The sequence below is a fragment of the Eschscholzia californica genome, unplaced genomic scaffold, assembly GCF_041429995.1.
Source record: "Eschscholzia californica isolate CP2 unplaced genomic scaffold, dmEscCali1.0.p SCAF_4, whole genome shotgun sequence".
NCBI lineage: Eukaryota > Viridiplantae > Streptophyta > Magnoliopsida > Ranunculales > Papaveraceae > Eschscholzia > Eschscholzia californica.
This window is the reverse complement of record NW_028238461.1, coordinates 3,754,880-3,771,723: the sequence shown is the minus strand read 5'-3', so window position 1 is coordinate 3,771,723 and position 16,844 is coordinate 3,754,880. Positions and strand designations below refer to the sequence as shown.

Here is a 16,844-nt window from a genome sequence, read left to right as displayed (position 1 = left end):
CCTATTTGTCAAATAAAAAAACAGAGAATCTCATTACTAGATCTACATGGAAAATGATCCGTATCTCATAAACAAAGGAAAAACGAGAAAAAGTACATGGCAATCCTCCCTATTCAACCATAGTTCATCCAAATGCAAACAAAAAAGTTACTAACAGAATCACAGACATAATCTTTACTGTCTACACGATCCAATTGTCAAACCGAATCAAGAATGATAACCCATCCATGGCTTCTTAATTGCACCACGACCATCTATCCTTGGGCTTCCACTTAATCAAAGATTAGAAGGACAAATCGTAAAATATAATTCGAGCCTGATCAATTAAGATCACACAAGATTAGAAATCCCAAAAGAACTGTCTGCAGATTCGCTGTAGGAGTCGAATTGACAAACTTGTTGAATGATCACTCTAACTTGACTGCCCGATAAATATGGTGAACAAACAACAATGAAGCTCGGAAGCTGATGGTACCGAGAATCAGAAAGAAAGCATAGCATATACAAGCATTATATCCGAAAAAGAACGATAACTGCAAGAAGCCACTCATGCTTGACTTGTAATAGAAGTAAATGCTATACCCGTACATGAATATTGAAGTCGATCCCCCACAAAGAATAGATCTGCATCAAAAAACCAGTAGAACAAGTAAATAAACTAAAAAGAGATACGATCATAATCAAGAAAACCAAACTTCACCACCTAATCAAACCTAAATTATTTGAGTTGAGTTGAAGTATGCTAAAAAAAAGAAACTTTGCATGCACCAGAGCTTTTGAAACGGATAAATAAATGAATTGTGTTTACCTCCACCACCACTCATGATCTTCTGCGGAAAGATGAAAGTAAGTTAATCCAATACTCAAAATGCCAACGAGTATGATGAGGATTATGAACGTGATGAACAATATGCCGTAAACAGTGTAGATCTTATGACCCCACAAGCTTGTATAGATATAATGTAACTCAATGAAGATAGCACTAAATGGCAAAAGACCCGCAAGAAACATTTGGGCAGGGGTCTTCCTGTACCATGCCAATGTCGGGAGCTGAGAAGGCACTCTCCTGGTTGCAGAAGGAGCTTGAAATTCGGATCTTAAAGTATAACCAACTATTCCCCCCAAAATAAGCAAGGGGGTAGCAATTATTGCCCATATTAGAAAAATTGCGATTATGGTACCAAATGGAAGTGCAGATGTGGATCTGTAAGAAATGCCAACTGTATTCAGAACAGAAAATGTTAAAACCAAGGGGCCCATGTAGAGGACACCAGTTAGTAGAACACTTTTTGTCTGCAATAAAATGAGGATTATGCTTAGATATCGGTAAAATAAAACAGAAACGGTACTAAAAACAGAGGAAATAACCGAATACCCATTCTGCTCCTGCTAACTGAGTGTGAAATGAAGCAGAAGTATAGCCAGCAACCACAGATGTAAGAGCATAAAGAACAACTAGTGAAGTCGAGAGCGCTCCACGATTGTAAGGATAAATAACACCAAAAAGTGCCAGAATGAATATGAAGATAACTCTGAAAAAAACAATAACTTAAAATTAAGCTTAGCACTTTTGTTAAGCGACCAAATCAGGAAATCTAAACATGAATAATGAAACAACTAAAAGGAAATATGCCACGAGATACTCGTTTATAAAGTTTTAAAGCAATAACTTATATTGAGCTAGCAAAATAGCTTACAGGGTCAAAAGCTGTGTACCAGTCCCTAGAACTGCACAGAATAAAGACGGAAGTGGAGGATATCTGAATACATCACCGTGAAGGTTCTTCCAACCAACTTCCTCCTTGTCCGCTTCTTCGTCGCCACCAGAATATCTGAAATGGCTCATAAACATTAGGCAAATAAAATGCCAGTATTCTCCTTCATCTTCATATATTAAACAAAGAGAATAAAAATGGTATATTACTTCATTAAATCGTTCTTGAGGGTTCGCATAAAGAGTGTCAAAAGAAACCCTGCCAAGAGTGCCACGATAACAACCGAATTAATGATTGAGAACCAATGAACCTGTAAGTGCTCTGGTAATAATGAAGATCGTGAATACTTGTCCATCCGATTTTGAAACTGGGTTGAAGTTGGATACCAGGATACTGAATAAGTGAATTGAACATCAACTTCCACATCTTCAGTAATATCAATTGAATAATTTGGGTCACTCAGAGCACGCATTTCTATTACTCGGCTCTCGTTGTAAAGGACATCAAACTGAACATGCTTGAAGAGAAAATACCGAGGTCTTGTATCATCAGAAATCCACGACTCCTCAATTTTCCCCACAAACCCCCACAAAGGGAGCTCGTCAAAGTACAGTTGAAAGTAGAAATCATTCTTTATGGCATCCCTAAACTTTCCAACTTCATATTTCGTTAGCCTCTTCTTGCATAGGGAAACAATCCCTTTGTTTTCCCTAAATTTCAACTCAAATAAGGAGTTGGTCAAGCGATCGCCATTTAAAACTTCCCCAAGGGATTCCTTTTGTTCGGTCACCACACCTGCAATTCAAGAAACGGGCAGTCTACAACTTCAGGGCCTAAAATGCTTAAGTTATGACCTGATGAAAAATCTTAAACCATTCCATAAGTACTGCATTTTGTATAGCCTATTCAATGTATAAGTTTTTATTATGGCGACGAAGAATCCAACTATCACTATATTTAATCCTTTTTCTACTTCTTCCAAGCGCAGGATAACCCCAAGGAGTAACTTTCAAAGCAAACAACTTCCAGTACAACCAAAATGATCTTGTAGGTTGGAGTACTTGACCATTTCATCATACTATAAGTTTCCTATACACTTGTATCTGGGAAAACAAAAAAGAAATACAAAGAAGAAAAGGACACGTGCATAAATGTATTCTATTAAACTGGATAGTCAGACACCTGCAACTAACCTGGTTTTACACCGATACTTGGTCTAAATTCCAAAAGTTAGCCTAAATTCCAATAAGGGAAGTACGATATTGGGTGAATTGTTGTGTATCTTGCGTCCTTAATTACTTACTCCCACAACACTAAAAGGACAGTCAACTCCAAACTGATTTTTCCTCAAATGGAATTATACAAAACATAAGTGAAGGTAAGAGTGAAAAGAGTGAAGACAAACCTGGCAGGCAAAATGGCAAGTCAAAGTATTGGTATGTCTCGCTGCAAACAATGCCAATCAAAATAACATAAATATTTAATTACAAGAAGTTATTGAACATCAAAATCAAATACAAAAAGCTATATACCTAATATCTATATATTAGGTCTTCATGAATGTTGATGTGATAACAGAAGATAAAGTTTAAATTCTACTAAATAGCATATTAATTAGTGCTACTAGACTGAGTATTGAAGACTTATAGACTGACAAATGGGTCTTTAGGGAGACAAATCAAGAACAAGATGATGGCCCCCTGAAAAATTGGGCATATTCTAGCCCTAGATTACCATAACATTCTAAAATAGTAGTAGTAACCTGATTTTGAAATTGGGTTTGAAATACTGATCATAATCTAAAAGAAAGATCAAGTGAATTTCACATCTTTGGACCCCAAGAACCCTAATTTCAGCCAAATAATAGGATTTAAATAGGAATCCAAGAAAAGTTCAACATTCAAGGGCAACCTTGGATTGTTCAAAGGGCCAACCTTGTTGGCGAACAAGGGTATGTTATCTCCAACCTTGTAAATATGATTGTTCCCTGAACTTCTTACAAGTCCAACTGAAATTGCAAGAACTACTACGAAACTCATTAGTAATTCCATCCTCATCTTTCCGCCATTAATGTCGTCGAAGAGAAATCAAGAAAGAGAGAGAGAGAGAGGAAAAATAAGTCAGCGGTTAGACATCGAGATAGAAGTAGGAGATGAATAGTCAAAGGGTAATTTAATGGCGCCTCTATAAAGTGTCATTGGCCCCTTTTTGACTCCAAAGTTTTTTTCTTTTTTTGTGTTCTTGAAGACTATGATCCATTAAACAACGACTCACAACAAGTCATACAAGTTTTCTGCCCACAATCTTTCCAGTTTTTCTTGTTCTGTGACATTACTTTCTTTCTCTAGCTACTTTACTAGGAAACCTTACTAGAAGTGTCGGACTGAAGTACAACTATATCACCATTGTCTAATTCGCGTATGATATATCGTATCTAGTTAGAAACTTCTCAAATGAGCAGTCACTAATTTTTAATCAGCGTTTTGGGAAAATCAAAATAGTTTCGGGGTGTGAAGACTTTGTAAAAAACTGGTCAACTTTAGTTGACCTGTATATTTTCTAATTGTTAGGAGAAAAACAAATTTGTGACCATTTTTTCTCCATTCCGGAAGGGTCGTCGGAATCCGACCACCACCATCATCACCAATATCCGCCCACCACCATTATCATTTGCTTATTTCTCTCCTTCTCTCTTTTTCTCCCTCTTTCTCTCTTTATCGCTCTCACTTCCTCTCTCTCTCTCTCACTATATCTCGTTCTCTCTCTCATTGTATCTCGATTTGAATGGGTAAAGGTGATTGAAACAGGTCGAATCAAAATGAGTTGTTTTGAATAATGGGTTACTAAGTTTGACGGTTTTGAATAAGTATACTGGTTGGTTGGGGTAAGAAAGTTCGAGTGGTTAAAGTGGGAGGGGAGTTTGCGAAGTTGTGTTATCACAATAAACAAAGTTTGTTCTAGTTGGGTTCTTTCGAAACTATAACTCATGAGCTTATTTTTTGTGATGGGTTAATGCTTTATTTGGTGATGCTAATGCTTTTTTTTTTGTTCCTTCGAATCTTTGGTCTTGCGGAAAACTACTATTTTCTTGACAGGATTCTCCTTAGCTATGCAAGTCATGAGCATATTCTGGTGATTTTAATACTTCTTTTAAGGTTGGCGGTGCACGCTCTCTTACTTAGTTGGAAAGTTTTGATTCATTTTTACTTGGATAAATTCTCTACTTGACTCATGACTGCTTATGTCGGCTGGTCTTGTATGGCCATTTTTACTCCCTCAAATTGTCGAAGGCTTACATCTTTGTAGGTCACTTAAGTCGTAATATCTTAAGACTTTTTTAGCCCTCAAATTATTGAAGGTTTGTAACTTTGTAGATTACCTAAGTCATAATATTTGACGACACGTTGTTTGATGATAAAAAATAAAAAAAAATTATTTTTTAAGTCTCACCTTCTGCACTTTCTGGTCGGAAAACTTTCCATCGTCGTTGTTGTCACAGGTACAGAGTTTAGATTTGGAAGTTGCTAAGTTAACAATTTAGATACCAAAAAACTAGTGATAACTGATGAGGAAGAAACAGTGTTATGAAAAGCTAAATCTTTTGTTTCATATGTCTAATAAGAAATGATTGGGGGACTTTTCGGTGTACTCCCTCGCGTCATACTTCATTGCTGAAGTGGCTAATAAAACGAGTAGTCTTTACATAGTGTTTTCATAGTCTAAAAAACTAAAACACCCCTTAGCCTATTAGAGTCTAGAGATAGTACACCATGGAGTGTACTAGAGAGTCCCCCTATCACATACGATGTCTAATATGGCACTATGACAAAGGCAAGAGGCTTACGGCTCGCAACTACGTGTTGTCAGAGCATCTCCAATGCAAAACTCAAAAGAAACTCTAAAAATCTTATATGTCGAGATTCAAATGTCAATCTCTAATTTTTCTCTTTCCTATTTGTCAAGATTGAGATCCTCTATTTGAAGGACTTCTCCAATGCAACACTCTAGAAATGAAGTGTTCTCTTGAGATATCTCCATTCCACCATCGACACGTCATCTCGGAGTTTTGAATTGAGTTTTGCATTGGAGATGAATTTTAAGTTAAAAACTCTAAAAGACATACGTGACAATACTAATTTGTAAGATTGAGATTTGTATTGGAGATGATCCGAAGGGGTAACCTCCTTTCGAGGCGAAATCCCCTTGTTTTCACGATTGGCTAGTAGATGCGCCTAGACGTGTGCCTGTCACACTTGCATCTAGTTCGACTTTTAAAAAAAAAAAATACATTCCCTCTCTTCCCTTAGCCGGTTTAGCCCTAACCGATCAAAACAATAGAGAGAGAGAGAGAGAGGAGGACGGAAGAACTCATCTTCTTCTTCTTCTTCCATTATCAGAACCAAAATAAGATAAAAACCAAATACAAACAGGGAACCGAACCCTAGCGCGAGTCGATTTTGCATCATTTTGAAGAAGAAGAAAAGTAGAGAGAGAGAGAGATGGCGTCGTCAGTTCTAGCGGCAGCGGCGGGGAAAGTAGGAACAGCAATGAGAAGGCAAGCGGTGAGTCTAACAGATGCAGCAGCAGATAGAATACGATATCTTCTTCAACAACGCCAACGTCAATTCCTCAAACTTGGCGTCAAAGCTCGTGGTTGCAATGGTTTATCCTATACCCTCAATTACGCAGGTCAGATCTCTCCTTCCCAAGTCTTTATTTCTTCATCAAAATTCCAATCAAATTCACATACTTTTGTTGGACCCCTCAAATACTAGAATACCCAAAAATCAATAGGAATTTTTTGATCTCTTTTTTTTTTTTGTCAAATTCAATCGTGGTTATGGAAGATTTTGGTTTTGAAGCTCATAGGGTTTCCCCCTTTTTGATGTTAACCTTTCATGAATGACAAAAGCATGGCTAATTCCATACTAAGATTTTCGAGAATCTGCTAGCTACAAGACCTAAATGATTGGGTAATCTATGGAAATCATTATTGAGGTTCCACTTCTAATTATGTGATGAAATTTTGTGAAGAGATCATTCTGATAGTCTTGAACCCAATGAAGAAATACTAAATTGAAGGGGATTTTCGGAGTTTGATATGTTGGGTGGCGTTCCAAATATGAAGAGGTGTGACCCGTATTCCATCAATCCATCTTCACGGGGAGAAAAAAAGTTAATAAATTTTAGGAACTCTGAATTGCAAAAGAAGTTATCGTAATCCTAGAAATATCAGTGTTTGCACCCATGCCATCTGGCATCCTTGTTTTTCTTTGAAAATTTGTCTTGATGAACGAGGTGAAATGCCTTTGTGAACGGTAGCTTCTCGGAATGGAAATATTTTGTTGAACTATTATGATTCTGAAAAATTAAGACTCTTATTCTGTGGTATTATTTTTTGCCTTAGAACTATCTAGCAACATCTCATTGCTTTCATATTTTTTCAGATGAGAAAGGGAAGTTTGATGAGGTAGTGGAGGACAAGGGGGTCAAGATTTTGATCGATCCAAAGGCGTTAATGCATGTTATAGGCACCAAAATGGACTTTATAGATGACACACTCAAGTAAGAAACCGACTTTACTTATTGGTCTCATCTCTTTTCATGAATTACTTTATTGTGCACTACTTTGCAGCATGTGCTTTCCATTTACGCGTTTAGAGTTTCTCTTCATCCTCGGCAGAAGTGGAAACCAAAAAAGAGTCACGTTTGAATAGTTAGGAAAGGTTATTGTAGCATATTCCGTCCCACTCTTGTTACCATTTCCCATCTGGTTTTCCACCTATCTGTTCTATAGATAGTTATGTAATTTTGTCTCTCTGTTTTATGGATTCAACAATGCAACTTTCAAAAAGGGTCTTCGGTCCTTCACCACATAAACTACTTTGTTCTGATTGTATTCCTATCTTTATGGAAATAACAACTAAGATGGGGTTAAATTAGTGAATAGGTGGTTCCCCAATTGCTTGTTCTGTAAAATGACTTAGAAGACATCGGGATAGAGATGAATGGCAGCAATTGTTTAAGGCATATGGGAGACGTCAAAAGAAGGATTGCAAGGCCCAAATTCTGATTTGGCGTGTCTTACATGAATGACCCACTTAGAACCTTGAACAATGCAGGGCCTGATCTACATGTCTTTGTGGAAATTCTACTAGTTTCTAAGTATTAATTAGGACGGTTAAGTGTCTTTAGTGTCTCTTTAATGTCTTAAATGTCTTTTAGTGTCTTAGGAGTTTAGAAGTTTAAAAGTCTAGAAGTAGAGATGTCGAGGGTGGGTTTTATGTCTATATAAGGCCCGTTTTCCTGCTGTTTGAGACAGACAGAGATTTTCCAGCAGCTATTCAAGCTATATGCATTTGTCTGATGCAAATATCCCAGAGGTGTGATGCCTAAGGTCTCTAAGAGTGATTCCTAGCTTGGACTAGTGTGATGCTAGTGCTTTGTATCTTATAATACTAGTATTATTTTTCGTCTTTAGTTCTCTTTCCCATTTCTGTCCTACATCACATCGTAGACAATTTGAGAAGCCCAATCAAGAAATGAAAAAAACACCTCGGTTTCCTCAGATATTATGACTTAAAGTTAGTATAGAAAGAGAAATACTCAAATGTTTAGCTATGTATAGTAATGCAATATTTATGTCGATCCAATCCATTCAAAAAGTAAATTAACTTTAATTTGGAGGCTCTAATCAACCAAATCAATCCTTTTTACTGCATAGCAAGAATTATGGTTGGTCCAGATGACCAGATTGAATACATCAAGGATAGCTCGAGTGGTTGGAACACAACCTAATCCCGTCCTGGAATCACAGGGAGTGAGGGGTCATTGGTCACTTGTTGGATTATACACAAACTAAGTAGTAACATCAAGTAACTTCTGGTCCGAGTACAATGAACATGTATGACATTCACTCTGTTTGGTTTATCTGTTGACTGTTTTTCGTTGAAATTGAACATGGACTATCATATCGTATATGTAACTGGATTTTTTTTGAAAATTTCTGGAAACTTAAGTGTATTTCGTTATCTCTTGGTTTAGGTCAGAGTTTGTATTTATCAATCCAAACTCAAAAGGGGAATGTGGTTGTGGAGAATCATTTATGACAACAGGTACTAGTGGAGCTGCTAAGTGAGAGATGGTAGATAAGAATCATCTTTATCTGAACCAGTCAAACAGAGTTAGTTGCCGACTATACTTTCAGTTTGAGGATGGTAAAGACCGCTGATCCGAGCCTTTCTGTGAGAGTAAGTACGAAATACAGTCATGAAAATTAGAAATTGCTCTCTTTGTAAAATTATGTACGATTTTGTTTCGAACAAATATATATTGATGATTTTGTTAATAAGATTGGTTCAGGGAATGATGTTATAAGTTTCTGAACAATGAAAAAATTAGAAATCGGGCTCTTTGTAAGTCTCAATTAAGAAATCATTGTCTATTTTCCTTTTTTTTTTTTGATGAACAATTGTCTATTATGTCCTTGATTAATACAAGTTTTGATTGAGATAATGAGGAAAAAAAATGGAATACTGACAAACCAAAAGAATATTAATTAATTTAACCGTCAAATGGTTCTTCCAATTTACATGATCCTCTATTCCTTATAATCACAAATAAAATTCCAACCAAATTTTCGAAGAACATTCATTCAACAAGAATTAGTTCTAAAAATAGTACTAATTTTTCTTCAATTTCATGTGGAAGTGCAAGATAACAACCTTTGACACAAAGAAAACAAACTTCTTTTGACCTTCCTTTGCTCTATACCCTTATTACTTTTGCCTCTAACACTAGTACCACCACTTCCATTGTTGTGGACATTAATGTTTTTATTATTTCTTTGAACCACTTCCTCCAAACACTTCTTTATCTTCTCAGAAATAATTTCTTTCTTCGTTATAAATGTGTAACACCTCAGATATCTTTGTCTACTCAAAAATCTTCTCATCTGAGGACCTATATGCACGTTACCACCACCACCACCACAATCGTGGCTACTCTCACTGCTCAGTGTTTTGACAAACTCTATGTCAGATTCCGGCCACTTGTATAAATTCTCATACGTTGGTCTCACTTGCAGAAGTTTATCACCACCATTAATGTAATTTGGGATGTAATCGGAACCCATCTTCTTTATAGAATAATGGGTAGTGCTTGATTAGGATAACGAAGCTAATATTTATAGATACGGAAATGATAAAGTTACAAAAGATTTTGACAAAAAAAGGTTCCCAGCTGATGTGGCGGGTGTGGTTTGAAACTTTGACCAAATCTAGGCCGTTGAGAGATGAAAATCACAACCGCCACATCAGCTGGGAACTTTTTTTTGTCAAATTTTTTTGTGATTCTAGCATCTTTAACAAATCCCAAACGGAGGAGGAAATGGAGTTGAGGAGTTTAATTAGATTTGGATACGTGTTTCCATTTGAATTAGGAGCCAAATACCTCCTTGTTTATAGGTCAAAATCTGGATCGTTGATTTTTGACAAACGGTCCAGATCTTAACAGAACCTTCTCTACTAAATCGATTTGGAGCACCAAATAATATACTATCTAACAACAATTACATAGAACTCTAGTGAAGCAATAAGAATAAAAAATTTAAACTCACTTTCTCTTCTCTCCTTGTAATCTTTCATAGATATATCTACAAATTATTCATCTTCACTAAGGAGTCGTCGTTGTTCGTCTCCATCAACTTTTTACCCTATTTCACTTCGAGACTGGTGTGGTGAATAACCGTCTCTCTCTCCTTTCTAGTGGGAGAGAGAGCGGTTACAAATGTGACTGGAGGAACTACTGAGGGTTTGATGGGTCGGGTTGGGAATTTGGATTCCAGATTTCACAATTTTCAACACCAATTGCAAAGAACTTGTTCGAACCTTCAGAAGAAAATGAAGGAGAAAATCCAATTGAGATCTTCTTCTTCGTCTAATACATCGTGTTCATCATCTTCTTTTTGTTCGTGTTTCGTTGGGTTGATTTGTTTTTTGGATTTGATCTAATGATGATTCCATACAAATAAAACATTATCCGATCTAGGGTTTCTTCAATTTAGCGGTTTTGTCAATGTTTTCTATCTAGGGATTCAATCCTTCGTCACATTGTTTTGAATTGAGATGGTACGATTTGGAGAAATAAAGTGAAATAAGAGGATAACATCTATTAATTCTCAAGGACAACAACTTCTACTATCAAGAGGACGACATATTATTCCATCAACAACTTATATTTAATTCTTGATGGAATTCGCGATCTTTAGGATCTTTTATTTTGTGACTTTTAGGATATTTATATTTCGTTTTTGTCATATTATACTCCTTTGCCCTACCTTCGTAAGTTTCTTGTTGTAATTTACCTTAGTAAATCTATGTTGTACTTAAAAGGAGTCAAAAGTTTTTTAAAATGTAATGTATTAGATTAAATTTCTTCATATAAATGAAATTATGGTTTATAAGAAAAAAATAAATAAGATTCAAGTAATCAGGAATTCAGGATCAAGAAAAATAAAATAAAATCAACCCAAATTTCCTCAAGTAAACATCAATAAAGAAGTCAACATAAATAAGAAAATAATCCAAAGATCAACCGTACATAATCTATGCAGGGCCGTGCAGTGGGGGTGCGGGCAGGGCGCTCGCACTGGGCCTCCACTGCAAAGGGCCCAAAATCTATATATGTCGAGCTATTAGTATATATAAATGACACTATGAACTTGAACATTAACTGAATTTCAGCTCAGAGAGTAATTACTAAACAAATTTTTGCTCTTGCTCTATCACACTCTTTTTAATCATTTATTTATTTTAGGTCATTTCTTTCATCATTTAAAGAGTTTTTAAGAAATAGAATCTAATTACTAACATTCCAACAGAATTGATACATGAAAATCATGTACAAGAGATATCATATTCAGAAAAATCATTTAGATTCTACGACGTACAAAGAAGTTATTTCTTTCTAAGTATCATTTTAAGCTAGTCATGCTCATAACTGAATCATGTTTGATAAATTGCAAAGTGAATTTTCAATACGAATTTAGGTTAAGATCCAAACATTCCACGAGAACTTAAATTTCGGTATGTTACTAAACTTATAATCTATGATAGAATAACCAAATCTCTTTGTCCACAAACATTTGTGGATTTCTTAATCTACAGTTTCTAAAAAAACAAAAAAAACTTCAACGGAAATTTTTTCTTACGTCTATTTTTGTAAAAAAAAAATTATTGTACGTAAGGCCCATAATAAAATTTCGAACGGGGCCCCCGAATTTTTTCTTACGTCTATGTTGATATTTATGCTATCTCCAACTCATATATAAAGTTTTGACTGATTTTTTACTCTGGGATCGGAATTGCCTAAAGTTGGATTTTTAACTTTTTTAGTTTTTGTCTGTCTTGTATCATCTGATTCGTGTTAAATGATTTAAATCGTTCAAACAAAAAGTAAGTCAAAGAATTCATCGTCAGACTGGGGTAATAGGGTCCACGGATTTTAGGCCTAAAATAAAATTCAAAAGGAGATTAAGATCCAATCTTCGTAGAAAATAGGATTTTAGTCTTTTTTCTTTTTGGAAGAAACATTGTTGATACATAATGTGTTATGTAAGACACATATAAAAAAATGAAATAAAGTACGGAACTTTAACAATAAATAACACGTTATTTATGCAACACAAATAAGAATCAATAAAATAGAAAAACACTGTAACTTTGACATCTAGACGCACTTTAACTATACTAAATGTGGGTTGTTGTAGGAATATATAGGTAATTGATACTAAATAACGTGTATATTGCGAAACAGATAGTAAAATTGAAAAACCGAAAAAAAACTGAGAAAAAAAAGAAAAAATTTTTGGAGATTAGTTTTCAAAAGTAGGTTTTTCTTGTAGAAAAAGTTATAATTGGAGATACAATCAAAACCCATTTTCTTTCTGCTGAAATTGAATTATGGGTACGCGTTTAAATATATGAAAACAATGCTTTGATTTATAGAAACTAATAAATCTGAAACAGAGGAAGAAACAGAGAGTAATTTAGTTAGATAAATGGGTATCGGACCCCAAATGGGAGTTTGGATTTAGGGAGTTAATATAATATTTTCATAAGGTTTATGGTCTAAATTTTCTGATATTTGATACAATAAATTAGGATACTATCGAAAAATAGCTGAAAAAAAATAACAATAGATAAGGGTTTAGATATGGGAGGATCGACTTAAAATCATTGCAATATCTCTTAAAGCAAATGTTTCTTTAAAACTTTAATGTTCCACCTCTGGACAAACATACTTCTCTCTCATTAATTTTTTGGTTGTGATACGTAAATAAGAATTTGTTACTTTTTTATGCTGGTTAATGATGGATTATTCTATATTCTAACGAATGAATGAGTTTGAGACCAAAAAAATTGGTTTATGAAGAAAAAATATTTTTCATACAAAGTTGAAGAATAAAAATAGGTTTTGTAATAATGCACTATAATATATAGTTTATAATAAATTGTGAAGGGTTCCAAAAGAAGGTTTTGAAATATAACAATTTGTAATGCAATGTGATAGTTCGTTATAATAAATAGAGGATCTCTCAAAAGAAAAGAAACCTTAAAAAGAATATCAAACTGTTTGTTACTGTAAAAACGAATTCATCGCATCAAATCAACTAGATTGGTCCGACTAGAGAAGAAGAAATCCATGAAGTTTGTTTGAGATAATGAGAACAAAAAATACTAAAACATACGATAAACCAAAAGAGATACTAATCGATTTAATCATTAAAGTTTTCTTCTAATATAATCACATTATCCTATTTCTCTCTCTCTCACTATTTCCTTATAATGACAATTAGAATTTTACCATTGTTGTTACTGCCACTACTATCACTTATTCCTCTTGCTACCATTGTTGTTACTGCCACTACTATCACTTACACTATTGACATTCATGTTTTTCTTATTTCTTTGAAACACTTTATTCAGACACTTCTTTGTCCTCTCAAGAATAGTTTCTTTCTTTGTTGTGAATGTGTAACTTCTTAGATATCTTTGCCTACTTAAAAATCTTCTCATCTCATCATTCATCATGGGCGCGCCACCACCAGCACCGCTGATGCTGCTGCTCTCATTACTCAACGTTCTGACAAACTCTGCGTCAGATTCCGGCCACTTGTATAAGTTCGCATACGTCGGTGCGACTGGCAGAACTATATCGCCATTAGCATAATTGGAGATACAATCAGAACCCATTTTCTTTCTGCTGAAATTGAACTGTGGGTATGTGTTTAAATACGAAAACAAAGATTAGATATATAGGAATTTAAATACATGTGTTTTGGATTTGGATCATGACAGGAATCCAAATCCCAATAGGATTCCTAATTTTATATGATGTTGTTACTAATTTTATATGACAGGAATCCAAATCCTCTGATTTTTCTCTCACTAGGACAAAGTAGTGTTTATCACCGACAAATCTTCCCCTCTGTACTCCTCAGAATTGATTTCATTAGGGAACCAGAAGGTTCGGCAAATGGAACTAAAACCCTAGTTGAATTCAACAAAGCATGGCAAAACATGAAGTATCCAATTAATACTCCTGATTTCACTGAATTAGGTTTATCTCTGAAAAAAAAAACCATTAGTGCAAGTAGTATTTAAAGAGGTAAATTTGTTCCAGAGTGCTACGATGACAAAATCTTTGACCAGATCCTTAACATTAAGTATCCCATTAATACTCCTGATTTCACTGAATTAGGTTTATCTCCGAAAAAACCCCATTAGTGCAAGTAGTATTTAAAGAGGTAAATTTGTTTCATGTACTAGTAGCAATGATCGATAAGGTGGTTTCTTCTTCTTTCTATTTTGGTCGTTTCACTTTCTCTCTCTAGATCATAGCCCGACACCTCACCCCGCCGAGATTCGGTCGGGTTTCGTGCCGGGCACAGTATCACGGCTGTTGGTTGTTGTTGTTCTTGCTTATTTCCTTCTATTCCATAGTTAGTATAAAACCTAACTATTATGCAACGTTGGGATTTATGTTAGTTAATGATTTAAACAAATGGAGTTGTTTGTTTATTAGTAGTGCTTGGGGTTTCTTGCTTAGAATTCTATTTTATTTTAGCTTGTTAGTAGGAAGCAAGAATAAAAGAAGGTGAAGAAAGCGAAAAAGTTAGGACACATATTACTATGGAAAGCGAAAAAGTTATAGATGAAGGTGAAGAAAGTGCGGGAAAAGTTTAGCAGCATACAAGTGACCCATATATACAGAGAAGAAAACGAAGCGACTAACTACCTAGCTAAGATGAAACTGGGAATAGGAGAAAAGATACTTGATGTTCGCAATTTGCCTCAAGAGTTAACGCATATAGTTAACATGGACTCTAGAGGGCAGTCATGGTTAGGAAATGGTGGGGCTAATGTAATAGCACTGTGTCAATTTGTTTCTGTTTCTTTTTTATTTCTTGTTAGTTTTTTTGACGCTTTTGTAATTGGGTCGGACCCTTACTTCGCTTATCTTATTAAAAAAAAGAATAAAAGAAGACGATAAGATCGTTCAAAAGTTGGTATAGAAGATTGCTTCTCAAATTTGTTCGAGAAGTATTTAAAGATCTTATCTGATTTAAAGATTGCTTCTCTTTAAATCAGGTTTCAAAAAACCCATTAGTGCAAGTAGTATTTAAAGATGTAAATTTGTTCGAGACTGCTACAATGACAAAATCTTTGACAAGATCCTTGACATGAGTATCCCATTAATACTCCTGATTTCACTGAATTAGGTTTATCTCCGAAAAAACCCCATTAGTGCAAGTAGTATTTAAAGAGGGAAATTTGTTTCATGTACTAGTAGTAATGATCAATAAGGTGGTTTTTCTTCTTCTTTCTATTTTGGTTGTTTCACTTTCTCTCTCTAGATCATAGCCCGACACGTCACCCGCCGAGATTCGGTCGGGTTTCATGCCACCGGGCACAGTATCACGGTTGTTGGTTGTTATTTTTTTTTTGACGGAAAAGCCAATAGCATTAATAACCATCCAAACGGATGAGAGTATACATGAGAACATCACAAGTAAGTAGGACTAAAAGTCATAACATTGAAACAGAAGGGTCTAACGCTAATTTTGCCAATTCATGGGGAGCACAATTAGCCTCTCTGTAGCAATGAGTAACAGCCACCGATCTCTGGGTCAACTCGACACGTAGCTTAGAAAGATCCCGGATTAAACGCCACGGGCATGAATCCTCACCGTTGGATATTAGGTTAACAATTGTTAGAGAGTCCCCCTCCAAATCGAAGGAATGAAGGGTCATTCTGTCCGCCAGAATGAGCCCTAGCTCAAAACCTCTTAACTCACTGTGGAGAGCTGAAATTGGTTCGAACACCACCGTTAATGAATCCACCACCTCTTCCTTCCAATTCCTTACGACCGCCGCCGCCGATGCTTTGCTATGGGTATATGTTAGTATTGCTTGGGGTTTCTTGCTTAGAATTCTATTTTATTTTAGCTTGTTAGTAGGAAGCAAAAATAAAAGAAGACCGTTTAGGTATATGTTATTTTCTTCATTATAACCTTTTCGCTTTCCATATAATATGTGTCCTGACTTTTTTTTTTTTTTTTTTTTTTTTTTTTCAGGACACATATTATATGGAAAGCGAAAAGATTATAGATGAAGGTGAAGAAAGCACGGGAAAAGTTTAGCAACATACAAGTGACCCATATATACAGGGAAGAAAACGAAGCGACTAACTACCTATCTAAGATGAAACTAGGAATAGGAGAAAAGATACTTGATGTTCGCAATTTGCCTGAAGAGTTAATGCATATAGTTTCATGGACTCTAGAGGGGCACTCAGGGTTAGGAAATGGTGGGGCTAATGTAATAGCACTGTGTCAATTTGTTTTTGTTTTTTTTTCTTGTTAGTTGTTTTGACGCTTTTGTAATTGGGTCGAACCCTGACTCCGCTTATCTTATTAAAAAAAAGAATAAAAGAAGACGATAAGATCGTTTAAAAGTTGGTATAGAAGATGAAATGTGCTTGTTTCTTGATTTTTCAGTCAAATGATATTATATGCATAGCCCTGTACATATTGTTTGATTTACACAAGAGGGTTCGTTAAACATG

The 16,844-nt window shown here is 35.2% G+C and overlaps 2 protein-coding genes across 2 annotated transcripts; one reads left to right on the top strand and one right to left on the bottom strand.

Moving 5' to 3' along the window:
• Positions 1 to 4: 4 nt before the first annotated feature.
• LOC147541680 (transmembrane 9 superfamily member 2-like) lies at positions 5 to 4,256 on the bottom strand. The gene is made up of 7 exons (XM_086634551.1): positions 3,627 to 4,256; positions 3,121 to 3,161; positions 1,925 to 2,510; positions 1,698 to 1,832; positions 1,376 to 1,532; positions 809 to 1,293; positions 5 to 624 (listed from the first exon to the last, which is right to left on the bottom strand). The coding sequence occupies exons 1-7, from the start codon at positions 3,770 to 3,772 to the stop codon at positions 408 to 410; spliced, it is 1,767 nt and encodes a 588-aa protein (XP_086490677.1). The 5' UTR covers positions 3,773 to 4,256; the 3' UTR covers positions 5 to 407.
• A 1,593-nt stretch (positions 4,257 to 5,849) lies between these two features.
• On the top strand, positions 5,850 to 9,149 carry LOC147541679 (Iron-sulfur cluster biosynthesis family protein). Its single transcript, XM_086634568.1, has 3 exons — positions 5,850 to 6,404; positions 7,163 to 7,280; positions 8,760 to 9,149. Exons 1-3 carry the CDS (start codon positions 6,215 to 6,217, stop codon positions 8,851 to 8,853), a joined length of 402 nt encoding a protein of 133 aa, XP_086490694.1. The 5' UTR covers positions 5,850 to 6,214; the 3' UTR covers positions 8,854 to 9,149.
• The last annotated feature ends 7,695 nt before the right edge of the window (positions 9,150 to 16,844 follow it).

Bases quoted from the DNA above. Each gene is read 5' to 3' on its own strand.
- LOC147541680 (XM_086634551.1), bottom strand. From the start codon at position 3,772: ATGAGGATGGAATTACTAATGAGTTTCGTAGTAGTTCTTGCAATTTCA. The intron at 2,511-3,120 runs GTTTGTCTTCAC...CTTGAATTGCAG, and splicing joins CTTGCCATTTTGCCTGCCAG to GTGTGGTGACCGAACAAAAG. The intron at 625-808 runs GTAAACACAATT...TTTTTGATGCAG, and splicing joins GATCATGAGTGGTGGTGGAG to ATCTATTCTTTGTGGGGGAT.
- LOC147541679 (XM_086634568.1), top strand. From the start codon at position 6,215: ATGGCGTCGTCAGTTCTAGCGGCAGCGGCGGGGAAAGTAGGAACAGCA. The intron at 6,405-7,162 runs GTCAGATCTCTC...ATATTTTTTCAG, and splicing joins CTATACCCTCAATTACGCAG to ATGAGAAAGGGAAGTTTGAT. The intron at 7,281-8,759 runs GTAAGAAACCGA...CTCTTGGTTTAG, and splicing joins TTTATAGATGACACACTCAA to GTCAGAGTTTGTATTTATCA.